This window comes from Lygodium microphyllum, chromosome 13 (assembly GCF_053477565.2).
Source record: "Lygodium microphyllum isolate KBCC chromosome 13, Lygodium_microphyllum_v1.1.10, whole genome shotgun sequence".
In the NCBI taxonomy this organism is placed as follows: domain Eukaryota; kingdom Viridiplantae; phylum Streptophyta; class Polypodiopsida; order Schizaeales; family Lygodiaceae; genus Lygodium; species Lygodium microphyllum.
The window spans coordinates 137,791,280-137,818,790 of record NC_141147.1 but is presented as its reverse complement, the minus strand read 5'-3'; the positions used below and the strand labels follow the sequence as shown (position 1 = coordinate 137,818,790).

Sequence of the window (27,511 nt, the reverse complement as noted above, 5' to 3'; positions counted from 1 at the left end):
CTCATACTATCAAAATTTGACTTCTAATTTTCTTGTAATCAACAGTAATTATTTTTTTAAAGTCTTTTGAGGAGAATAAGGTTGATGTTAATGTAAGTTAATATTGAACTAGTGCATGCCTTGATTTAGTGTGTCAATACACAAAATGAGGCTTCTAACATTGGGATGGCAGAGGGTGATAACACATGGCACCATCATAAGACATTTGAGAATAATCATGAGGTGGAAGCCTTGGCTAAGAATTTACTTGATTGTATTTCAACTTGCATTGTGAAAAATTGTCTATTGGAAATCACATGCATGGCATTTCAATGTTTATGGCAAGGTGGTTCAAACAATTATACTACCCATGATTTTATATTGCTTGCCATCGCTACCATGGTCAAAGATGCATAAACTGACACCATCCATCATCATTATACGTACGGAAAAGGACTCCATAGTTATGCATTTGTTGGATTTCATGGGAGCACATATGTGTGACTTCAAATGTGAAGACACAAAAACCCTCTAATGGTCTTTGTGCAACATTGTGTGCATTGGTCAACAGCCTTGGTCTAATTCTTTGTAGAATACAAGGGTATTTTGTATGCCAACCCTAATCAACTTGTACAACAAAGTATTGTTGTGATTTATAGATCTTACTCATTCACCTCCATACAGCTAACCCTCGCTGTGATGGACTTATCGCATCCATTCTTGAAAAAGTGTGCTCAAGAACTCTTGCCATCCATTTGTTGGATTGTAAGCCAATTCCCTTCCAGCTCAAATTCTGGTAACTTCTAGAATCGTTTCTTAGAATGCAAAACAAGAAGCTCACCCCAAGTTAAACAAGTTGGCCCAACTAAACCTACTTTCTATTGCTGACAAGTGGAACTTGCATGCATACAATAGTTTGCACTTTTGCTCTTGTTCTGCTCCATTCAAAGGAGTTTTAATGTGTCTAAAGGATATCATGATTTGTAGCTAATAATTTTCAAATCTTTGCTTATTTGGCAATCCTTTATCCATCTAGACTTGCAAAAGCCCTTGCAAGATTGAAAATAAATATGTGCTAAACTTGGAGATAAACATCTTCAAATTAGATATATCATTTGCTGCAAGAATAATGCATGGTTGACATCTGACTCTACTTCTTTGTTTTGTCAAGAATCTCAATGTACTTTTTTGGAATGCCATAATGTTGAACCAAATGCCTTCCAAGATCTTCCAAAACACCACCTTGTACAAGAACTTCATACTGGCCTTTCTTTCCTACATCAGACAAACAAAGAAATGTGAAGACTTATACGGCGTTTAATGTGAATAAGGACAGGATGCAGAAAGAGGCACACATACATGAAATAGCACTTGGATGTCTACATACCAGGCAGCTCTCCAACTGAAGTGCTACAGGCAAATTTCTTTTGCAGCTCATTGGCAAGAATGTCTGCATCCACAAGAAACATCTCCATTCCTGAAACTCTAGTTACCTTTTTATTTCCCTGCCTACGTTCAGTAATTATTTGCACACTTTTTAAAGTCCCTTTTCTAACAGCTGATTCATTTCCCCGGCAGACTCTGTAATGTGCCTGCATACGGTTCAAAAACGTGCCGCCCAGATCTTTCTTATGTATCTCAGTTGGATAGCTATTGCCCTTCTTGACTGTGCCTTTGTACAAAGCATCACATAGTGTTGCATCAAGCACTACAAACGACTTGTCAGTAGGTTTGACTAAGTTCTCTTTTTCTATATAGGTGAATACAATATTCACAGCATCAGATGTACTATAGAATTTGCTTGCATCTGCACCAACAGCCTCAAATATGGGGCTGACATGAGGGCTGGATCTCCACAATTCTGAGACCTCTACTTGCACTGCAGGTTGTTGTACATCACTGCTTGAAGGTACAGCAGTTGCTTCTTGGGGGAGAGCATTCTTTGTGGGTTTAAATGCCATGAAGTCTGGGTGACCCCGATTGAATCCAAGCAGCATTACTTCCTTTCGATGCTTATCTTCCTTTGCTGATATCTGTGGGATCACAGGCCAAACACAGCAGCCCTTTGAGAGACTTCCAAACTAGCAAAACTCTCTGAGGTGATCATATTATCACTTAGTTCATACCAGACCAGTAGTTGACTTCGCTTGCAGCCACTTCGAGAGCTTTTTGTGTGATGATTTTTTCAAATCCAGCATTGTACCTGGAGGTCGACAAGGTAATATGTGACTAGACCTGTAAAAGCAAACATTTTGTTAAGCTTATGTGCATAACCTTCAAACACTAGGACGCAACGGTATAAGCAACCCCTCATTTGCTATTACCATAACGTACTGCCTGACATAGGTAAGTCTTTTTCTTTTACAGTGGTGTGCAAAGACTGCAGCAAGCACTTATCCAAGAGCATATCCATTTTTTCAACTGTTAGGTGGGTTTCAGGCACTTCTTTCTCTTGTTCAACACTGTCATCAGTTTTTAGTGTTTCAATCACCCCTGCTAGTTCCTCACCCTCTCTAGAAGCTACCTGAGGTATCTCATTATTGGGCGTTTCTACCTCAACCGTTTCCTCAGTTGGTTGATTTGCAGTATGAATAAGCTCTTCATTGTCACAGGGAGAACCAGCTTCACCCAAATCCTCGGACAATAGTTCATTCGATACTTGTCTTACAAATTCAGGATCAGCACCAACCATGTCTTCATAAAACCCTTCATTCGGAACATATCGACTTTCAGCCAACTCCCTGTAAACACATATTTATGACTTTGATTGGTCAACCTTGTTCGAGGAAAAGAATGACCTACCAATATTGTAAGCAGTAATAATGATGATTATATCTCCTAACAAAATGTACATCAAATTTGAACTTTTAGAAGGAGATATTTACAAAACAACCAATAAACCTATGAAGCCTAGTGTATCCAGATCACACATAACAGTCGCTCAAGGAGAGGAGCAAGTTATTACTGCTGGAGGACTAAAGATAAGCAAGGCATGAAATATAACATGTAATAAACAAGACATGCAAATCTGATGGCACATATAGTGCAACAAGTTTAAAAAATATTAGCTGCATCTTAACTTGTCCCTGCAGAAAAAGCAATCATCTTTGCCATGAAAACTTCATAGCAGGGGATTCCAGGATTATGTCAAAAGGTGGCCGCATTTCAAATGGATCCCGAAATGAAGCAGGTATGAACTGAAGAGTATGTCATACTCTGAACAGATGCCGGAACACTGCAGACAGCCTCTGTAAGTTATCAGCTGCTGTAAATGCAGGCTTTGAAGTCCAGTCAGGCTGAAAACAGGCAGTGGCAACAGGGCAGCCTGCACAAAGCTGAAAACATAAACTTGCATAGCTCCAAATGACTGCAGTGAGAATGCACCACCTACAGTCAGGGCTGTCAGCTGAAACTGATGTGTCTGTGATCAGGGTGGCAGCTGCAAACAGGAAACGCAGTCTCCTGCTCCTCTAGAAGTGACACGTGAGAGCTCAAATTGTCATCAACACAAGGCAGGGCTGCACAATTAAAATGCAGCCCTAGAGGGATGGTGAGAGCTGCACGATGCTGGGAACAGGCTGGGAACAGGCCACCTATAGCAAACACACACTATAACAATGCATGGACAGGTCACTACCAACCAAAGTTTAGGTGTATGCTTATGGAACACAAAAATTTTGTGGCATTTTGAGTTTTGGGGCTGTTTAAAATAATCTAACTAAGGTTTAAACTGAAGCATGCCTTTTTAGCTAAACAACCTCTCTCAGGCCCTAATTATCCATGTTTGACGCGTCCCACGACCTATAGTTGGTGCTGCCAGCTGAAACTGATGTGTCTGTGATCAGGGTGGCAGCTGCAAACAGGAAACAGTCTGCTCCTCTAGAACTGACAGGCGACAACTCAAACTTTCATCAGCACAACGTAGGCCTGCAAAGTTAAAACGCAGCCCTAGAGCCCGGTGTTTGCTTACGGGACACAAAAATTTTGTAACATTTTGAGTTTTGGGACTGTTTAAAATAAGCTAATTAAGGTTTCAACTGAAACACGCCTTTTTAGCTAAACAACCTCTCAAAGGCCCCTAGTTATCCATGATCGACTCGTCCCGTCCATCCTATCCAATACAACACATCCGATCATGTCCCAATGGTGTCCAATCGTTTTAAAGTGCCTGCTTGTGATCATTTGGGGTTACTTTTCAGATAGTTGTAGGTGATGTTTAGCTCTCCTCTCCCACAACACCCATACACATATGCCCATCTCTTTTTCCTTTTGTGAATAAGTGTATGTTAATGTACGAAAATAATACCTCTCTCTCTCTCTCTCTCTCTCTCTCTCTCTCTCTCTCTCTCTCTCTCTCTAGCAATATATTCTCTCCCTCTCATTTCCTCTCTAATTTCAAATTTATATTTCAAGCTCTCTACCCCCTACTCCCTCAAGCTCTCCTTCACCCTATCTCCACCAGCTTCCACTCCCAAGCTTTCCATCTTCTCTATCCTCAATCTCTCGATATGTAAACTCCTAGTATAAAGGCTCTAAATGTCTAGAGTGTATTATTTTAAGTCCAAACATGAAGTATAGGCCTTGAATTATTATTTTAAGTCCCAACATTAAGTATAGAACTTAAATTTATATATACAATTTTTTTTCATTGGATGTAGGTCCAAGATTTATTCATCTAAAGAGTACCGTACTAGTTATTTCTGATGGGATACAAAGATTACATAGATCACATCCCCATGACAGACAACCTCCATGCCCAAGAAGTAGGATAGCTAACCAAGGTCAATCATTTCTGAAGCAGGGTAGAGTTAGGATCATAAGGGATAGAATGAGATCTCAGAAACTTATTTGTTGTATAGATCCAAGAACGTGGTGCTTGCTTCAGCCCATAAAGAGGTTTCTGGAAATGAAAGACCTTATTGTTAATAGTCAAAAAAAGTAAACCAAGAGGCTGCTCCATATATACTTCCTTCTGCAAAGAACCATTCAAAAAGTCACTTTTGGCGCCCATTTGATAGATCGACCAACCATGATGGGAGGCCAAGGCAACTAACAAATGGAATGATGTCAATCGTACAGTACATGCAAAGATTTCTTCATAGTCAATGCTTGGTTTCTATCTAAATCCTTGTACCACAAGGTGCGCCTTGTATTGTCCAAAGTCCCATTATCTTTCAATTTAGAACGAAAGATCCATTTTCTCCCAATGAACTTCTTGTGGTCCAAACGATCCACCAAGATCCATGTTCCATTCCGGTCAATGCTCTCAACTTTCTTTTCAATGGGCTCTTGCCATTGGAGATGCTTTAGAGCTTCCAGTAACTATTTAACTTAAAGTGCGCTATGGAATCTGTTGTAATTACAAGAGAGATGCAAATAAAACAATAGGCACAAGGCTACTAAATCTTTAAGGTCCCTCCAAGCCTATAACCAATGAGTGCTAAAATAGCCCCAAAACTCAATTAATTAGTGAATTAAACCTTTTATTATAAAGAAATGCCTTCCTCAAGAGTATCTATCTTGCATTAGCACAAACCCTAATTGGGAGGACCCAAACTTTCTATAAATAGGCATACTGCCCTCCACTCAACCACAATCTCATTTTTACAGCATGCAAGTACCGGAGCTTCACTGTCCACACCCCATAGCCACATGGAACGGGGAACAGGAAACAATAATAGAACCAAGAAATGCGGCTGGAACAGGGGAGGCCCATTCTAGAAAGGGGAAATAGCAACGCTAAAAAATGGGGAGGTCCCATTCCGAGAATGGAGAGAATGAAAAGTTTTTTATAAAAAAAACAACAAACAACTTCACAACTATTCGAAGACACTCTAGAGTCTAAAAAAATACTTTTAAAACATCATTTTGATCATTGCATTTTCCGCCATGAATGGTGTTGGCAACTGCGTGCAAGATATATTGTATTATTAAGGCCAATTGATGTTGCAAATTTGAAAATTTCAAATGAGACTTGAACACATTACAAAGTTTCATTTGAATTTTTCAAATTTGAAATGTGCACACAATTTAAAAAAATTAAAACTCTAATGATTGAACTTTAGAATCAAAGAGTCAAGACTCAAAAATCGGGAGCCATAATTTATAAATACTAAGCATTGAGTACTAAACAAACTATCAAAAAGATACATGTGTCATAATCACATTGGGAACTAGGCTCTAGACTCTAGATTCTAGTGACTAGTCGATAGCACATCAAAAAGATACATTTATCGTCAATGATCTTACATCATACATGTCTCTAGGACCTCAAGACTCATCGGCCATATCACCAATGCTTGCCTTTGCTACCTCCTATGTTGCCTCCTCAATCTCTCCTGAGTCTAGGATATGCCGTGCTCTTTGCTCCTACTCCTGCTTAATCTTCCACTCAGTAAAGGGATCGGCCTTTGCCGTCACATTGTTGCAAAGCATATGTAAGTTTGCACTGACAACCTTCTACACACACCAAGGCTGCTCCTTATCTTGGATGCAATGTGGTTATAAGAGCTTCACAATTGCTTCAAACAAGAGGAGCTAACAGTATCACTCAAAATGCAAATTGCTAGAAGTGTAAGCTCAAGGCCATCATATCAATAATCCTCCTACCACAGCGTACTGCCTCTACTGAACCTGATCCATGGCCTCTAAGTTATAGGGCCCCCATTATAAGGAGAAGCCATGTGTGTGCACAGACAAATTGTTAGGTTCTAAGTTGTATGTCAAATAAGGTCTATGTGACTGGATGGCAAAACGGTGACCTTTGTGGATCTAGCCTTTGGGTTAGATAGAATAGATATGCTAGTAACTCCAAACACAATGCATCGAGTTGCGAGATATGCCCCTGGGCCGACGATAAAGGAAATATTTCCTAAAATATTCCTTGGTCGACTAAGGAAGATTCATAATATAGATTTGGTCACATTGGTTTTACAATATTAAAAGAGATGCATAAGCAAGGTATGCTTGCTCACCTACCTACAATAACTGAAATAAAGGAACTAATTGAAGCTTATATAATGGGCAAGTAATAGAAAGAGACATTTCCACAAGAAAGTAAAAATAGAGCAAAGGCTCCTTTAGAGTTGGTACATGCTGACTTGTGCAGTAAAATGTCTACACAAGTCTTAGGATGGTCTTCTTTCTTTATGGTGATCATCGAGGACTACAGTAGGAAGTCGTGAATATACTACCCTCGTGATAAGGCTCAAGCTTTTGGTAAGTTAAAGAATGGCTAAAACTTGTTAAGAATGAAACAAGGAAAAGTATGAAGTTTAGAACAAATGGTAGTGGTAAATTCAACTCAAAGGAGTTTGAAGACTTTTGCAAGAGCAAAGGGATAAAGCGTCCATTGACGACGCTTCATACACCTCCGCAAAAAGTTGTTGAACACTGAAATTGCACCAGTGTGGAAATCGCAAGGTGCATGCTTAAGGGCAAGGGATTACCTAACCAGTTTTGGGCAAAAGCTATTGAGACTACAATCTACATTCTCAATCAGAGTTATACACAAGCAATTAAGGGCAAAACTCTTCACGAGGCCTATTCTGGTAAGAAACCATTTGTCTCACATTTTAGAACTTTTGAATGTAAATATTATGCACATGTTCCAAAGGATAAGAGAAACAAGTTAAATCCAAAAAGTAAAATGTATCTTCTTAGGTTATAGTGATGAGCAAAAGACTTCCGAATTGTATGACCAAGAGACAAAGAATATCATAGCAAGCTGTGATGTGGTGTTCAAGGAGCAGCCACATACAATGGAAGATAAGAATATAAGTTCTTCCACTTTGGCATTCAGTGAAGTAGTCCACTATATGAACCTATCCCAAGAGTTGTTCCTACCCTCAAGGAGGAGCAAGCATCATCTTTGAATGATGAAAAAAAAGTTCACCAACCTACAATCACACCCCTGAAAAAGCCATTGCCGCAATGGGTGAAGCAGCTTTGTGATCGCAAAAATCCTATACCTACCACAATTCAGGAAAATGCAGATGGACCAAGAAGGTCTTTAAGAATAAAGGAGCAAAGAAAGGCTTCTACTCACATGGTCAATATGGCCTTAATGACTAAGATTATAAGAGAAGTAAAGAAGTCAACAGACTTGGAAGAAGCACTTGCCGATCCAGCATGGAGAGCAGCTATACAAGCTGAGTATAACAACATCATAAAGAGTGATACTTGCGAGCTGGTGGATTGGCCACAAAAAAGGAAGATTATTGTCACCAAGTGGGTCTAGAAGGTAAAGTACAAGGTTGATGGTAGTTTAGAAAAGTACAAAGCCAGATTAGTTGCACATGGATTTTCATAGATTGAAGGATTTGATTTTCAAGAATCATTTGCTCCAACTACTAGAATGACCACTATTTGCACAATACTTACAGTAGCCACTCATAAAAAGTGGCTAGTTTACCAAATTGATAAATCAACATTCTTGAATGGCAACCTCAAGGAGGAGATATACATGGCTCAACCACCGAGATTTAAGGCCCCCTATTCTCAAAACAAAGTTTGTAAGCTAAAGAAGGCATTGCATGGCCTGAAACAACCCCCTAGAGCATGCTACTAGCAAATAGATAAATTCCTTTTAGGCCTGAATTTCAAAGGATGTGCCTAAGATGCTAACTTACATGTTTACAAGGATGGTGAAAAGTCTATAGTGATTGTCTATATATGAACGACCTTCTTATTATAGGTGACTATGAAGATATAATTCATCAGACTCAAAAGGATTTGAGCTCTAAGTTTGAAATAACAAACTTGGACTTCTTGCACTATTGTTTAGGGATTAAAGTCTAGCAAGAGCCTTGCAAAATCTCCATCTCTCAAAAGGAGTATACATGGGAGATCTTAAAAGCGTTTGGCATGACCACATATAAGGAGATAGCTACACCTATGGAGGTCAATGTGAAGTTATCCATTGAGGATACATCAACACTAGTAGACATTGGGAGGTACATGAGATTGGTTGGCAGCCTCATCTACTTATATAACACCAAGCTAGATATCAATTTTGTTGGTATTTTGAGCAAGTTCTCAAACAAATGACGAGAAAGTCATTGGAAAGCTCGGATGCGAGTGCTCAAATACTTGAAGGGAACTCTTGACCATAGTATTACATACAATTCCAAAAGTGCTATTATGGGAAACTATGACTCGGATTGGGTAGATAACAGCGATTCCAAGAAATCAATTTCTAGATATTGTTTCTCTTTATGTTCATGAATATTCTCTTGGATCAGTAAGAAGCAACCAACTGTGGCATTGTCTTCTACCGAAGTAGAGTACAAGGTAGCTTGCTTTGCTGCATGTGAAGCAGTATGGTCAAGGAGAATCCTATGGCATATGGAAATACATGATGAAGATCCAACAATGCTAAGATGTGACAATCAAAGTTGCATTGCCATTGCCAAAAATTCAATTTTTCATGTACTTACCAAACACATTGAGATCCAGTATCACTATGTGTGTAACTTGATCAAGGATGGGATAGTAGAGCTAGTCTATTGTCCAAAGGATGAGAACGCAACAGACATCTTCACCAAAGTTCTTACAAAGAAACTCCATGAAATTCATTTTCAAAGACTCAACATTGAGCCGAGGATGTGATTCACCTGTGAGTGGACATTGAGAGGGGGTCTTAGGTATGCTCAATGCCCACCCTCGTAAGATGCCACTAATGATCCATAGTGCTCTAAGTTGTAAAGCTTCCATTATGAGGAGAAGCCATGTGTGAGCACGGACATTGGTCGGGTTCTAATTTATATGTCAAATGAGCTCTATGTGATTGAATGGCAAAACAATGACCTTTGTGGATCTAGCCTTTGAGTTAGATAGAGTAGTCATATTGGTAGCAACTTGAGACACAATGCGTCAAGATGCGGGGTATACCATCGGCCCGACGATAAAGAACATATTCCCTAGCCAACTAAGGAAGATTCATAATATGGTCATATAGGCTAACCAAACAGCCTTCCCATGCTATAAAAAAAAGACCCCTCCAAAGCCATTGTCAATCTATCTTTCACCCAATCAGAGTTTTACAAACTACCCTTAAGCTATTCGCCTATCATTTGTTTGGATCACCATCTAACCTTCACAGTGGAAGCGCACAGGTGGACAAAGCTATCTTTGTATCAATTCATTTGAAATTAAAGTAGTTTTTATTCTTCCCATATTCGCTACGTGTTCTCTACTTCTTACGCAGATTCAATCCATGAAAGCTTACCAATATCCTTAAGAAGATTGTTTCAACAGTGAGCCATGCAAAAACAAACTATAATGTGGGGATAGTAGCTCTCAACTATGGCACCAATTGCTCTATTTGTTGGCTCACCATTTGCCATTAATGCCACAATATTATGTGGCCCACCCATCTTAATTTTTTCTATCCACTCATGGGCAAGTACATCAGAACTCTTACCAATGCTTAAACCATTGTGAGATGAAAAATATGCTACTAGCCCATGAATGGATATTTTACAAGTATTAGTCCATTCATCTGCGATGAGAGTCACACCATGGCGTGCCCAAAGTATCTTTGTATTCTCTACAACCTGCTCAACCTTGTGTTTCTCTCTCTCCAAGAATATAGTACGTAAGTGCTCTGATGATAGTGGTGTGTATGTAGGGCCATATTCATCAACCTTCTTCACCATTCCCCTCGAGAACTCCAACCTAATTGATTAGTAAACACAATACACATCATGATTTCAGATTTCACACATATACTATTGGATACAAACTTCAAAGATAAAAAATAGGATTTATCATTAAAAGTTAAAATGTATTCCATTAAAATTTAATTGATAAACAACAATCATTTATTGTTTTACAAATTTGAAATTTTACATCACTGTATGGAAGGCCATATGGTCCGCATAGAAAAAGCGAGCGATAGCAGTATCGATCTCCTCCTGTAGATCCCACGATGCCTCAAGGGTACTTTGTCATCATATGTGAGGTACATCAGAAGAAGATGCCCCAACCTCAAACACACTCTGGACATGGGAGGATATGGCTGTAGTCATAGTCGATATCAAAGAGGGTGCAACTAATGTTGCTCGTGGAATGCATGTGGAGAGATCAACCACCACATGTCACCTCAATCAAGCCAAGGCATCCTGATTTGCTGCACGTGCCTCGTGCTCTCCCCTCTTCTAAGGCATCATTCGTATGCAAAAGCGCTACTCTTTTCTTTCCTCTCCCAAGAAATAAGTACACACCTTATCAGCCCTACTTGTGCACCTGAAGGACATAGCTTGCATGTCCATCGACGTGCTCCACCACGAGCAAGGCGTTCAACGTCCACTTCATCCCACCATGATCTCTACATGCTTAGCGTCTAGTTTGTGCATGGGAGGAAGTTCCAATAGCAACCATTTTTTCAAGCACAACTTGGGTCAGATGGACAAATGGGTTGATGGCATACGACTGCGGGCAGAGAGAGAGTGTGTACGCTCACTGGACTGATTGGCGCTCGACTCTAGTTCAAGGACCAGCTAAGGAGAGAGAGAGAGAGAGAGAGTGCTCCACCACGAGCAAGGCGTTCAACGTCCACTTCATCCCACCATGATCTCTACATGCTTAGCGTCTAGTTTGTGCATGGGAGGAAATTCCAATAGCAACCATTTTTTCAAGCACAACTTGGGTCAGATGGACAGATGGGTTGATGGCATACGACTGCAGGCAGAGAGAGTGTGTACGCTCACTGGACTGATTGGTGCTCAACTCTAGTTCAAGGAACAGCTAAGGGGAGAGAGAGAGAGAGAGAGAGAGAAAAAGTGTGTGTGTGTGTGTGTGTGTGTGTGTGTGTGTGTGTGTGTGTGTGTGTGTGTTTTTTTGGGGCCAGTGTGACTGTCCACTCAGGGTGACTCACTGCTCAACCTACAGCCCTGTCCACTGTCGAGCAGCCTACAAGTAGGCCACACAAAGTCAACGACTAGAAGGGGGAGTTGAAACAGATCGAGACGAAAACGGAGGCGGAGAAGAGAGCCGAGACAGGACAGGTTGGAAGAGACGAGACGAAAAAGAAACAACCAGCAGAGGTTCTGGAATCAGGATAAAAACATGGGCCGCAAGGTCAATGGGAAATGTCACATTCCTAACATGGAATGGCAGGTGGAAATGTTCCATCTAGGGGAACGTGGCAGCGCAGGTGACGTTTCACAGCCCTGTTGGAATGCAACGTTCCGAACATGGAACACCTCGTTGGAACATTCCAACTTAGGGAATGTTGTAACACCGACTCCTGGGAACGTTCCTTCCTATTGAAACGCTTTCTCAGTTCCCCTCCATTATGGAACAGCATTCCAGCCTTCCTATACCATTGGACGCCTGCTGTCCACCCCTTGTTGTTTACAGAGGAGTTTCAGCATGTCCAGCCTCTACACTGAAACTGTTGTCGCCTTGCTACAAACGTTAACAAACTGCTGTATTTTGATCAGCCTGCAGCCGCCCTGCCTGGGAAAGTTGCTACAGATCTGCATTTTCCTGTTTATAGTCCCCCGGACAGCTGCCATGTCATTATCATCATCTGTGTTTGCTGATTCTACCCCGTATGTTGCCCGTCTACCACTAATCCAGCATCCTACTAGTACATTTGCTGCTGCTAGACTCATAAAAGGCTACCATGCTGCCTTTTGGGATCCGTCAAAGTATTAACATACTCTCCAGCTCATATTCTCTGCTCTAATCCTCAACACTTTCTAGGTAGAGTATTTCTTTACATGGTATTAGAGCTAGGTACTCATTGAAGAAACCTAAGCCCTCAATCAAAAAGCTCACCTCAGAAGTAGGAACTACAAAAGAAAAGATGACACCAGACACTTTCACACCTACTCCCAAGAACTGAGTAAGAGTGGCATCCATTGCCAACTTTGTAAGGTTCCAACACGATCGGAGATCCTTCTAACTACATTGAAGACATGTGTCATTATTCCATCACAGATGAGGAGCTGCAACTGATCTTGGCTCACAAAGCCATGGAATTCAGAGTGCTACATCGACAAGTCTTTAAATAAAAGTTGCATGAAGAAGGTATAACTGACTCTTTCTCACCAGATGTTGTGCACAAATATGATGTTGCAAGGCCGTCAAGGCCTCCATTAGGGAAGGACCCCCTCTCGTGGAGATAGATCCGGAGTACGTTCCTTATTTTCAGCCTCTCTCTCCTACTTTGATGCAAAGTACACAAGTTTCTACTTTTGTCCCTTCTATTTCTTTTGCTTCACCACCTTTACAACATGTTGGTAAAGATCAAGATGAAGCTAGAGTGCCATATGTTGATCACAGTAAATCTCCCATTGAAAATCCACTCATGTATGTTAATACAAGAAGAGATAATCAGAACAAAAAGATTGGTAACTCTTCTTCTTCCTTTCCCCCTTTCAATATTGCTTCTCAAAGTCACAATGAATTTGGTATTTCTTCTTCATTGTATTCCACATCATCATCTTCATTTCAATTTCCACCCACATCATCCACTGCATTACCATTACCTTTTCCACCATTCACCTTTGCATATCAAACACCACATAGCATTGCACTCAACCATCCTACCCACATCATCCACTGCATTACCGTTACCTTTTCCACCATTCACCTTTGCATATCAAACACCACATAGCATTGCACACATGACATTGGGGGGTTTTGCAAAGATAGACACAACCTTTAGGACCTCTACACCTTTTGTTCTGGATGGTGCTCATGCACCTTTAGAGGAGGCTCAACCTCCATCCTACACTACACCCCTTTGAGTTACAGCCAACATGGGGTCCCTATCCTTGGTTACCGAAGTCTCAACCAATTAATACCACAGTTTGCCTCCATGGAAATTCCTAGTGAGTCTTTTGGTTATACTACCATGCCTTAGCAAACAATTGCGCAGAGCTTGAGAGTCCCCATGCCTGCACCATAGGTACCTATGGGTCCCTCTCCGACTTTTTCTATCTAGTCACCCTATCTCCCTAATACCACAGTTTTCCTCCATGGCAATTCCTGGTGAGACTTCTGGTTATACTACTATGCCTTAGCAAATAGTTGCGCAAAGTTTGAGAGTCCCCGTGCATGCACCACAGGTACCTATGGGTCCCTCTCCGACTTTTTCTATCTAGCCACCCTATCCCCCTCTTTATCCTTACTTGTGGATCCTCTCCAACTTTTTCTATCTTCCCACCCTATCCCCCTCACCTATGGGTCCTCTCCAACTTTTTCTATATACCTACTCTATCTCCCTCTCTATCCTTACTATCCTCCCTACACTCAAACACCTCATAATTCTTCATCCTCATCCACCAAGCATGCTTTTATTAACAAGACTCTTTTAACGAGTCTAACGATACGAATTGGTCAAACCCGATGAGCCATGTTCTTGACTCACAAAACTTGTGGAATCTTGTCCAAGGGCTGGAAACCCAACTAGACCTGGGACTTATTCCACGTGTGATTGTCCGTTCGTGGAAGGCCACAAATGCCTCCATAATCGTGGAGCTCATCGAATGTCTTTTACCTGAATTCCACTCACAACTAGAGTACTTTGACCTAGCATAAAAGCGGTGGAAACAATGACTAACCACTGTGCGGCTTAGGATAGGACCTGCAGTATAAACCTTGACTATGAGCTTCAAAATTTCAAAATCATTGATCGAGATGACCCTAAGGTGAAGTTGGCTGAGTATCGGCTTCTCGCCGAATTCTCCACTACAAGGGATCCTAAGTCCCATGATGACCAGGTCACATTGTTTCTAAACAAGCTTCCTAGAAGATACTTCCATTTTGTGCAGCAACTAATCTCACAACCCACCATGCCTACGTTCTATGAATTTCAGTGTCAACTAATATGTTACACTCGGCTATTCAATCAATTTAATAGTGTTTCCTCCACAGAGGGGACTCTTGTTGTTTCCTCTCATAGAGGAAAACAAAGACAATGTGAGAAATATCAAAGTCAAAACCAAAGATAAAATCAAAATCAAAACTCACCTCAAAACCAAAATCAAGCTAGTGAGACCTAAGGAAACTCCCAATCATCCTTAAAGTCAAAACCAAAGACAAAATTAAAACCAAAACTCACCTCAAAACCAAAACCAAGTTAGTGAGACCTAAGGAAACTCCTAGCCATCCTTAAGACCCGGATGGCAAAATGTACCAAAGAAAAATTGGTATTGTCAACATTGTCGGAATACAAGTCATTTTGACGAAGAGTATCAATCCAAGGCAAAAAAGACTCAAACCCCCACCCCTTAGTCAGGAAGCCCCAATCAAGGAAGGCAAGTTGGTGGCAACCAAAATCAAGGACAATGGCGAGGCCAGACCCACACTTCCTTCAGCCAACCATCACAGTCAATATCATTCTCAACTCCAAAGGGCTTGTCTAACTAGGTTACTAGACATTAGGCACACCTCGTCTCCATAGAGACATCAAAGATTTCAAGTTTAGTCCACATTCACGAGTTAGCCCCACAAGGCAACCGCGGAGACCCACTCTACCCACCTGGGATAGTGAAGTTCATAACATTTTTGTCTCTCGAGCTGCTACAACCAAAAATGTCCATTGTGGGAATAACTCCTCAGTCAAGATCCTTGGTCTAGGCCATGTCAAGTTTAATAATGGCATTAATTAGCTTGATCTAACATAACAAACATTTGAATTTTGTTGCTTGCTCTATACCTCTAAGCCAACCGTCTTAGGGGATGTAAAGTGCAAGAATATACAAAATTTCATTAATGACATAACTGGGATAGAGGGTCATGATCTTGCTTCGTTGGATGTCCCTCAACTTGGGGAAAACCATATTATCCATTTAGTAGCTTTGTCGATTGAAGCAAGCAGTTTTCTTTATAGCAACCACAGTCAAGGTCATAGACTCTCACACTCATTAAATGATTGCTTCCGGTGTAGCATAGCTTAGCAATCTCTATGAGATGGCTCAGTTTCTTTCCCAACCAAAAACCCAAGTCTCGAAGTTCCACCATTTCCAAGCTTTAACTACCAACCGTGAGCCTACAAACAATAAGCTACTTTGGCATTATCGCTTAGAACCCAAGTCTTGGAGTTCCACCACTTCCAAGCTTTAGTAACCAACGAGGAGCCTACGAACGATAAGTGCTTTTGGCATTACTTAGAACACCTTGGGTATGACTCGCTCTATGAACTGGCACATCGTCAAATGGTTGAGGTCCTTCCGCACCTAAAACTGTTCAAGGATGTCTGCCCAGCCTCTTAGCCTGGGAAGCAACACAGTGTTAGACTGTCATCTCCTCATTGTGAGCTCCTATCAAAGTCTGACGGAGACAATGGAGCTTTGGCAATTTAGTATGCATTTTTGGTGTGTTTCCTAGTTTTTACAATCATTTTGCTGCCCTTGCCACATTGTGACTGCTTTAGACTACAAAGTCAGCTTCTATATTGCCACATCATCATTTCTGTAGTCTTTTGGTGCAATCATAATACATTTACTCCAGTCGGCAGATTTTTGTTGGCAACTTTTGGGCCCCAGACGCTGATCGGCTAGTTTGGCATATTTTCAGCTATTTACAGCTGTTGGGCTGGCTAGGCAGACTTGTTCTTTTTCTGCAAGTGGTTGATGTGCACACTCCATCTTTGGCACACTCCTCCGTCTATGGTGCTGCTGCCGTCGTCATTCTCAGCCTGATCTGGCACCCCCAGTGACGCCTCAGGCTATGAGCACGGATTGATCAATCCACACTGTTGTATTCAGCATTCATCTTCAATCAATGCAAATTTTTTCATTTTTCTCCCTGTTGTCTCTCTCTTCCTTTTGCTTTGTGTTTGTGTCCTCCTTCCGTGGCGCACTCTCACATGGTATCATAGCCAAACAAGAGGACAGAGAGCAGTTTGGAGCCGAGGTAACCATCCCCAATTGCAAACACAGCTAGTCACATCAGCGTTTTGCTGAACTGCAGCACACCTACTGTAGGCGACAGTCCACATCCCTCTAGTGAAAGTCTATATCAACATTTTCAGCAAACGCAATTGTTCTTGGTGCAGGTGACAGTCCACGACAGCTTGTCAATAGTCTACATGAGCGTTTTGTGCAAATGCAACAGTTTTTTGTGTAGGCGACTGCTGATCTCCTCCAAGTAGACCATCTACATCATTTCTATCGCAAACTTGTAGCTGATTTCACTATTCAAGGGGCTGGAGCATGACGAGCGGCTCAAAGATATAGGTACCAGTGGATCCGGCTCCACGAAGGCTTTCACAGTAAGTTCAAGGGGAGCAAAGAAAGGGGAAGTCCCATGCCAAGCAATAGGAGGACAAGAAGGATGTTCCAAATTCCAAGAAGTAGCCCAAGTGCCTAGCCTAAGTGCCCTCATTGTGAAAAGAGCACTCACACGCCTTGCTATGTGATCTTCGCACGAGCTTGAACTGCTTTGCCATGCTTGTTATAGGCATTTAAACCTTAATGCTATTAGATGAGCTTCTTGAAGGGTGGTGGAGGGACTTCTAAATTTCCCTCTCATTCACACTATGCCCCACCTACTTGAGGGAAAAGTAACATAGATAGCCTCATCCACAGGTTGCTACTTGGAGGGCTTCGACATTTACCTTGCCTTGGTGAGGGGGAGTCCCTTCCACAAATAGGTCTACCTGTGCATTACAGGTACCAAAGGCCTCTCGGTCTCATTTGCAGTAAACTGAGCCTATCACCATTCCTTGGTGGTATCAGCAGCTCATGCAAGATTCAAAGATTACTTAGTTCCCTGAGATGCCTCTTGGCCCTCGCAGATCAGCTTGGATTCAAACCCCAACGGGATAGTTCACTCTATGTGAACTATGCCCTTATGTCACATATTCTTCAGGACCATGAGCCTACTACAATTGATGAGACTCTTGCCTAGGACGTTTGACACAATGTTATGCAGGCTAAGCTCAATTCTATCGAGCGGAACCAAACTTGGAAGTTGGTTTCTCGTCCAAAGAAGCAGAAGGTGATTGGTGTCAAATTGGTCTATGAGACCAAGTATTATGGAGATGGATCCTTGGACAAGCATAAGGCAAAGCTTGTTGCCAACGAATTTTCTAAGCGGGCAGACGACTTGGATTACTTTGAGACCTTTGCACCTAAAGCTCTAATGTCCACTATCCAAGCTAACTTGGCTCTAGCCTCTTATCACCATTGTCCAGTTCATCAAATGGACATAAAGTCGGTCTTTCTGAATGGCAGTTATGTCTCATAACCTCCTAGCTTTCTTTGAGCAAGGCAAGGAGAACCATGTTTATAGGTTGTGGAAGGCCGTCTAAGACCTACAGCAAGCTCCTCAAGCTTGGTACCAGAGGATTGATCTCCACTTCTTAAAAAGTGGCTTCCATCATTCTAATCATGACCCCCCTTTATTATAAGGTTGACAGTGGCAAGTATGTGTTGATCAAACCTTATTATGCAATACACATGCACAACCAAAGTGCCTTGGCTATGCTTAAGAACTAGGTGTTTCATACTCCCACAAAGCACATCGAAGTTCAATACCATTATGCTCGAGACCGATCATGGATTCTCACTTATCGATGGTCTATTGTCCCACAAAGGACAATGCAATGGATCTCTTCACGAAGCTTTTGTCCAAGGCTTCCAAGCTTCATCACATGAGTTTATTGGGTCTTCAGACACTCCCAAAATCTGAGAGGGGCTGTTAGCCTACCTATTTGAGGGTTTGTCAGTCAATCATCTCCCGGTTGTGAGCTCTTGTCAAAGTCCAACAAAGACTGCGATAGGCTACGTGCAAGGCCAAGGACTGATCAATCCACACTGTTGCATTCAGCATCCATCTTCAATCAGTATAGCTTTCTTTCTTCTTCTTCCTACTCTCTCTCTCTTACTTTCTCTCTATGTTCCTATCCTTCTTCCGTTGTGCGCACTCACACACCGCACATCATTTTCTTAGCAAACCACACATAGAGCTGAGGTGCCTCTTAGATTGATCCATGTCAATCTTTATGGGCCAACATCCATTGCTGCCCATAATGGCACTATGTACTTCTTTATCGTGGATGATTTCTTTAGATATATGTGGTGTATTTCCTTAAGCATAAATCTAACATATTCACCAACTTTTCTTCGTGGGTGTTGCTTGTACATAATTAGATCGGTCATCAAGTAGGATGTATTAGGAGTGATTCTTGTGGTGAGTTCATCTCCCACGAGTTCACCAAGTTCTTATCCATGCAAGGCATCTCACGCTAGGTCACCTCTACCAACTCCCCCTCACAGAATATTGTAGAGCATAGCAACCGAATTTGTGATGAACATGGCACACTCTATGCTACTTAGCGAAGGTTTTAGAGCGCCATTTGATCAAGGCTCTTAACACTTCAATGTACATCCTCAACCGGTGCCAAAGTACGGGATTCCTCATAGGACTCCCTTTGAGGCATTTTTTGCCACTCCACCTATAATTTCCCATTTCTAACTCTTCGGGTATCATGTGTACATGTACAATCCTCGTGATAAGATAGGAAAGCTCACTCCCCAAGCTAATCTTCTTATTTTTGTAGGCTTCTCTTGTAAGGTGAAAGCATATTGTTTGTTTGATCCTCAAACAAACAAGATGATTGTCTAAAGAGATGTCATTTTTTATGACATGGATATTGTACATAGCACAGCAACAACTTTTGAGCCAATCCCTTGTAAAGAAATACTCTAACATAGAAACATAAGCGTACAACAAAGCATAAAATCGATAGAACACAATTAGGGTTAGGGTAACTCAAAGACAATGAGCACAATGAAGATCTGAATAAATAAATAAATATAATATGACACTTTGCAAAAAACAAGCCATGCAAGAACTAAAAACTATACTCTGATCTCATGTCTCAAGGATGGAGATAAGAGGTAATGAGCTGGAGAGTGTCTCATACTCCTAATAGATCCAAAAACACAACCATGCAGCCTCTAGGTTTCGAATAGCACCAAACACAGTAAATGATGATGCCGGATCAATATTCAATGCCCAAAGGAGAGAGAACACTTTCAATGCAGCAGCAAGTGATGACGTGGGAGGCTATATGGCAGTCAGCTGATCCAAACGCAACAGTTGCTACAATTGACAGGGATAGGGCGGCAGCCAGCAGGTACAAACACAGCAGTTGCTACCACATGGTAGCTGGCAACAGCATGGTGAGTGATCAGCAATAGTCGATGTGGCTGGACAGCAGTAGTAGATTGTGTAGATCTACTACATGGTGAAGGATGTAGACAATGTCAAGCAGCTTTGGCTAAAATGTCCTTTCCAAATGGGCATAGTTGTCTCCATACTAATCGCAATGTGCAATCCATACCGTATGGATCCGTACAAATAACGGACCGTCTGTGTCTACATGTCCTCCCGTGCTCCGCTTGCGCTTTAATCCGGCGCGTTTTGCATGTATGGCACTTTTGGGGAGGTGGGAAGCCTTGGATACCTCATCTCACCCCCTTTTCCAGCTATGCACTCCCCCCCTCCCCCCAAAACCCTCCTTGGATCCCATCCAACTGGCAACCCTCTTTGACTCTTGACCCCTCTTTGATTGTTTGACCCTTCTCTCATCTACAAAAGGTGCTCCTCTCCTCCATGCTTCCACACCAATTCAGCAAGCATTTGTCATTCTCATCTTCCTCTCTTGGATCTTGTCACTTGAATTGACTTATGGTTTGTCATTCTCATCTCCCATCCCCTCTTTCCCGCACCCTATCAAAGCATTTGCCATTCTCATCTCCCACCCCCTCTCCCTCACTCTTGCTCTTTCAACTTTACCCCAACCCTCGGGCCTCTCCCTCTCTTTCAACTTTCAGTTTCAAGAGTCAAGACTCAAGCGTCTCACTCTCCCTCTCTCTCTTTCTCTCTCTCTCTCTCTCTCTCTCTCTCTCTCTCTCTCCCCCTTGGGTGAGAAGCACGAGGCTTTCGATTTGCACATGATCCATGTGGAGAGGGACACAAAGAAGTCCAACTCCCACCATTAGACATGCAAGTATTGTGGGAAGCACTATACAAGTGGTGCAATCCGTCTTCTCTAATATCTTTCCAAGACGGGAAGGCAAGTTGCTCCATGCAAGGAGATCCCTCAAAACATCGCGAAGGAGATTCTCGCCAAGATGAGAGGGGGATCCATAAGAGAAGGAGAAAGTGGCTTATCAGCACCTCTACCATTGGTGGTGGGGGCTCCACATCCGCATCAAGTCCGGTAAAAGACAAAGAGTGGAGGCACATGCGGCACTGGAGAGGCAATCCTCTCTCTCTCAAGCTCCTGCTCATGTGCCTGGATCGATTGCTTTTCTTAGAGAAAGCCAACGACTTGCGGACATTGAAATTGCACGCACAATGATTGAGTGCAATCTTGCATTCAATGTCCTAAAGCAAGAGTAATGGAAGAAGAAGGTAAAAGCCATTGCCAATGTGGGTCCATGTGAAGGATGGACCAGTGACACGTACAAGGTGTCACATACAACAACATGAGGACGAAAAGATTGATGAAGAGGAGAAGATGACCGATAGAGCCCTTGATCCTATTCGGGCCACATGGATAAAATGTGGTTGCTCCATTCTCACTGACAAATAGAGTGATCGTAAGACATGGGGCATCATCAACATACTCGTCTCATGTCCACTCGGCACTTACTTTTTGTGGGTTGTAGATACCGGCAAAAGGGGGAGAAAAACAACAGGTGCATTCATCTACCGCCACATTTCGCAAGCTATCATCAAGGTATACATTGCCTTTCAAATTTGTTTCACTTTCTTTCATTATGATAATTGATTTATGCATAACTATCTATCTCTCTATTCTAATCTCTCTCTAATATTTATCTTGATTCTCTCTTTCCCCCTGGGTCCCAACCCCCATCTCTCTTCATTCTTAAATCTTGAAGGTTGAAACTTGAAAGGCTCAACTCTCTCTTTCTCTCTCTAATCTCCAAGGATTGTTAGTGTACTTACTTATAATTTGTAAATTGTGATTGTAGATGGGCCCCTTGAATGTGGTGCAAGTTGTTACCAACAATGCATTGAATTGTCGGCGCATGGGCCGTTTGCTTGAGGCCAAGTTTCCCACAATTATGTGGACTCCATGTGCAAGTCATTGTTTGGACTTGCTCATGCAGGACATTGAGAAGCTCAAATGGGTGAAGAGGGTGGTCTGCAAAGCTACATCGCTTGTCACCTTCTTAACGATAAAGGTCAAGGTGCTTGCGATGTATCGTGAGCATAACACATTGGAGTTGAAGAAGCCTTCTTCAACTCGCTTTGCTTACATGTGGTTATTGCTAGAGCGCCTTTACGAAGTGCGGTCAATGGTGTCCACTCTATTGAATGAGTGGGATGAGCATGAGACAGATGAGGCCAAAGCCATACAGCGCTTGTGCCTTAATGAGCAATTTTGGCAAAAGTCCATGTTGTCATTGTCGTGACTCCCTTTTATAAGGTGTTACATATAAGTGATTGCCAAGGGTCCAACATGGGCCTTCTCATTCACTTCTTTAGAAAGTATTGACGAAGGCACCTACTTGTACAATGACCACAGAGACACACCGTGCACATATTTTAGAGATAGCAGAGAGGAGATGGGCATGGATACATAAGCTCGTCTATGGTTTTGCCGCAATTGTACATCCGGCATACAAGTCACTAGCCATCATGGATGATAGAGAGTTTCGTTCAAACCAGCTTGCTTATTTAACTCGTGTGGTCCCTATGGATTACCACAATGCACTACTAGAGAAGCTAGGATGCTATACAGATTAGAGAGGGCATGTGGCTTTTGCTTCTCCCACTTATTGAAGGAGAGAGTCACTTATGAAGCCTTTATTTTGGTGGCAAAAATTTGGACATGCATTGGAGACCCTTCAACCCTTAGCCATGAGGGTCCTTGCCCAGAATTGCTCTTCAGGTGCATGCGAGAGAAACTAGAGTGTTTATTCTCTCATTCACACAAAGATTCGCAATCGGCTTAGCACATGACAGTTAAAGTGGCTAGTCTACTGCTACACTAACTTTCGCATAATGAGGGCTATGATGAGCATGGGTAGTCGAAAGCAGGTAAAGTTTAAATACTTAACCATAAAATTTAAAATTTGTTGTTTTATACTTTAAACTTTGAAGTTTATACTTTACAATTTAGACTTTAGCATTTACAATCTTACGTGCATTGTGTAGGTGAATGTTGATATATTCAAGTTGACAAGCGATACTCTTCTGAGTGTACATTACAAGGTGCACGAGGAGGTGAAGATGATTTTTACAGAGCTCTATAGAGAGCTTATAGCAACGGATACTCATAACAGTCGTAATTAGCGTACTTGCGCGCGATGAGTTCAGGTAGATAATAGCAGGGCCATGGTTATTCAACGCACTCCAACATCAAGGAGGGGTGGTTCGAGTAGCTTGTTGACAAATGTAAGGTAGGGCTCTAGTAGCTCACATCTTGTGCCTCATAATGGCGTCCCCCCTTGCCTACACAACCACCATCTAGGGAGCTATCATTTCATAATGATAATAACCTCGTCAGTAAGGATAAATATGAGTGTGTCTCATTATCTGGTGCCGAGGAGTCATCTTTAGACTCTCTTGATGAGCACTCAAATGATTCTAATGATGATGATAGTGATGCTTCATCATAGATTCATAGGTCGCCACCTAAGGAGCCATCATTTGATGATGATGGTAACCTCATCAGTGAGGATGAGTATGAGTGGGTCTAAGTGTGTCTCATTATCCAATGCCGAGGAGTCATCTTCAAACTCTCTTGATGAGCACTCAAATGGTTCTGATGATGATGATGATGATGATGATAATGATGCCTCATCATAGATTCATAGGTCTCTCTCTTTTTTGTATCTACTATCATTGTATCCACATGCATGATCCCACTGTGATACACTAGACTGTAGTTGTATCGCATGTTTTGCACAGCCCATGCGATCGCAATGGTCACCCTCATATATTCATCTTATTTTGTGATGAAATGGATGTTTTCACTTTAAATATGTATTCTATCATCTAATGATTTATGGTTTATTTAATCATGTTTTAAAAAAATTCATACTAATATCATACCGTACCTTATAAAAACATAAGGTACCATTTAGTACCATATTTTATCGTATCGTACCGTACCGTATTGTACCTTTCGTACCTGACAACTATGCAAACGGGGTGTGTAAAACCAATCTTCCTTCTCATAGAGGATGCTAAATAAGCTAATTAAGCACTAAATTACAACATTTAACAAATTTACAAAACTAATATACACTCCTTACCATACAGTCTTGGATATTGGACAACCTATTGGCCCTAAAACTAGCCTTCCTTGTAGTATTTCTTTAACTTTTATCACAAATCGATGGAATACAACTCAGATCCTCTGACCTCCTCTGCTAATCCAAGTACCTCTTGTCAAAACTAGCCAACAAGCCTCCAAACCGATTTACCCAACTCAGATCCTCTGACCTCCTCTGCTAATCCAAGTGCCTCTTGTCAAAACTAACCAACAAGCCTCCAAACCGATTTACCCCTTGGTTTGCATGGGGATTGGCCTTCATCTTGCTCCTTGAAAGACAAATTTAGCCCCAAATCTGATGTTGGCTAGCTAGCCTTCATCCTATTGCTTGAAAGACAAATTCAGCCCCAAATCTAATATTGGCTGGCTGCCCTACTCAAACGGCCATGAAAGCTATCACCTATAGCTTAGGACTACCAAAAAAACTATTATCCCCTCCTATATGCTGTCATCTGCACCAGAAGGACCTTAGGTTGCTGTCACGTACCCTTGTAGGGCTTCAAACTATTATCACATACTATAGCAATGATCTTTGGTGGCTGCAAATCACATCAACAGCCTCTCCTTGCTCTCTAACAGCCTTCTCTCTCACAACAGCTGGAATAGACTTTCAACAGCGCCTAAAAACGTTTTTTCCACTTGCATGGGCAAGTTTTAGCAATTGGCAGCCTTCGAATCTCATTTTCCAACATCATCCAGTTTATTAAATTAATTTTTAGAATATTAATTTTAAAAAATAATTTAATAATTATTCTAGTGCTTGGAAAATTAATTCAATCATCCAATAATTAAATTGGCTAGGCCAATTTGTTTTCCGAGCATCATCGAGTAGTTATTGACCCTTAGATTGGCATTAATTAATGTCTAGTTTCTAATGTCACCATTGATATTAGTAGCAAATAAATTGGTCTAGACTCAAATCTGATGTCGAGTACTGCCTAGTACATGCCAGGCATAACTTGCTACAACTTTTGCCTTTGACACTCATTGCATCCTTGGCCTATTATCATGAAATAACTGCCATATGCATCACATGCACTAAACAACCTTGCATATTTGAAAAAAGTAGGAGAGGATATACCCAAATGCATACACTGAAGTACTGGCAGTCAATTAACTGCCTTGGTTAATATATTTGCAAAGAATATCTAATGAAGGCACAAAATCTAGGAGGATTGTGCCTAGCTCAATCTACTCTCTGCTGAAGTGAAAGTGGACTCCAACATACCGCATCTGTGGTGTGATTATCAGATTACCCGAAAGGGCAATGACACTCTGGTGGTTGCGATAGACAATGCTAGAGAGCCTTACAGTAAATGAAGCACCACCACTAAGCTCCTCAAGTAGATAGTCTCCATAGTATCATCAGAGAGAGCCCTATACTCAACGTTAGCCGTAGAAGTTGCCACTCTCTCTTGCTTACGGCTACACCTAGAGATAGGTGCCATGCCCAAGGGAAAGATGTAGCTGCCACGGGAATACCACGTATCAGGATCACTCTACGACTCCGTTCTATAAAGGAGAATTGGTAGAGGTAAAATGGCCAGAAATACCATGCTCCTATAAAAACTCGAAAAACACGTGAAAGGTGAACTTGTTCCCATTGGCACTCCCCATGCATCCTACATGATGACCACTTTGGTTATGCATCAACAACACCCAAGAAGAGAAATATCTAAAGGCATTCAACTTATACTTGAGAAAGTACACCCACATATATCTAGAATGATCATTCACAATCAAAAGTATTTGTGAGGGAGGACAAGATCGAAGCTTAGCACAGAAAACCAATAGACAGTGTGAGAGTGAAGCACAACACCCAATACAATAGACTGAAAGAGTGTAAACTGAAAGCACAAGGTACAACACTTAAACCTTAGGGTTGTAGGAGGGTGTTCACACCCGAACACGATAAGTGCCCGTAAGTGTGTGTCATAAGCACATACAAAATAATACTATAAGTCTGGGAAAAAAAATCTCTTATACCGAGAGTAAAAAGTGCCCAGTGTCCTATTGATCACTGACACTCTTATGTGAACCTAGGCGTAAGTGAGGCATGAGTGAAATAACCAACAAATCCCCCTAGAGTGAAAAGTGATCAAGAGTACAAGGATCATCCGCCACCAAAGGAGATCAAATTTAAAGCATGGAGAAATGCTTCAAATTTTTCACGAGGAAGAGCTTTGGTGAAGATGTCTGCCACATTACTGGTGGTAGGACAATAGACAAGGCTGATATCACTTGCATGTAGCCTCTCTCTCAAGTGATAATGTATCTCAATGTGTCTTGTGTGTGCATGAAACACCGGGTTCCCTGCTACTGCAATGGCACTCTAACTGTTAGTGAACGAAGGAGTAGGCTCTGTAACAAATACATCCAGATCAGCAAGCAAGCATCTAATCCATACGCATTCAACTGTGGTAGTGAAAGCTGCCTTGTATTCAGCTTCACATGACGATGTGGCAACAGTGGACTGTTTCTTGCTAAGCCAAGATATGCAAGACGAGCCAAAAAAGAAACAATTGCCACTAGTGGAGTGATGTGAATCATAATCACCAACCCAATCAAAATCATTGTAAGCATGTAACTGCAGTGGTTCCCCCTTGGCATAAAGCAATCCAAGAGATCTAATATCCTACAAGTAACGAAAGACACGCTTAACAGCTTGCCAATGTGACATGTGTGGCTGATGCATATATCTACTCAGGGCTGAAACTGCAAATTGTATGTCTGGCCTAGTGCTGCATAAGTAAATAAGACATACAACTGTTGGAGCATATGTGTGTATATCAAACAAATCACAGTCATCATGTAATGACGGTTTAAGTCCAGGTTCCATTGGTATACAAATTGGCTTGCAATCCTATAAGCCAAACTTCTCAAGAAGTTTACCAATATATCTAGACTGTGATAACCCAATGCCTCTAGCATCATGTATGAACTGAATGCCCAAGTAATAATGCAAATACCCCAAGTCTAACATGTCAAAAGTTTGCTGCAAATTTTGTTTAAATGCTGAAATCTGATCAGCATGTGTCCCTGTAAGCAAGAGATCATCAACATAAAGACAAATGATCAACATGGGTCCCCCCTCTTTACATACGTAAAGGGTAGACTCAAATGAGCTGTTTATGAACCCTTGGCTGAGCAAGAAAGCATCTATCTTTGCATACCAAGCTCTAGGAGCTTGTTTCAAACGATACAAACCTTTTTTCAACTTGTAGACCAAGTATTCCAAGCCCTCAACTGCAA

General features: G+C 41.6%; 1 protein-coding gene across 2 annotated transcripts in view; it reads right to left on the bottom strand.

Moving 5' to 3' along the window:
• Positions 1-242: 242 nt before the first annotated feature.
• The window catches only part of LOC148027266 (eukaryotic translation initiation factor SUI1 family protein), a 76,336-nt gene continuing 49,067 nt past the window's right edge, over positions 243-27,511 (bottom strand). The window contains exons 5-8 of one of the 2 annotated variants that reach the window (XM_087691841.1): positions 2,304-2,720; positions 2,106-2,214; positions 1,367-2,012; positions 243-1,254 (exon numbers count right to left, since the gene is read on the bottom strand). In XM_087691841.1, the coding sequence (XP_087547967.1) occupies positions 1,130-1,254; positions 1,367-2,012; positions 2,106-2,214; positions 2,304-2,720 (1,297 nt within the window). In that variant the 3' untranslated portion in view covers positions 243-1,129. The remainder of the gene's footprint in view (positions 1,255-1,366; positions 2,013-2,105; positions 2,215-2,303; positions 2,721-27,511) is intronic. The other variant, XM_087691840.1, reaches the window with a different exon arrangement.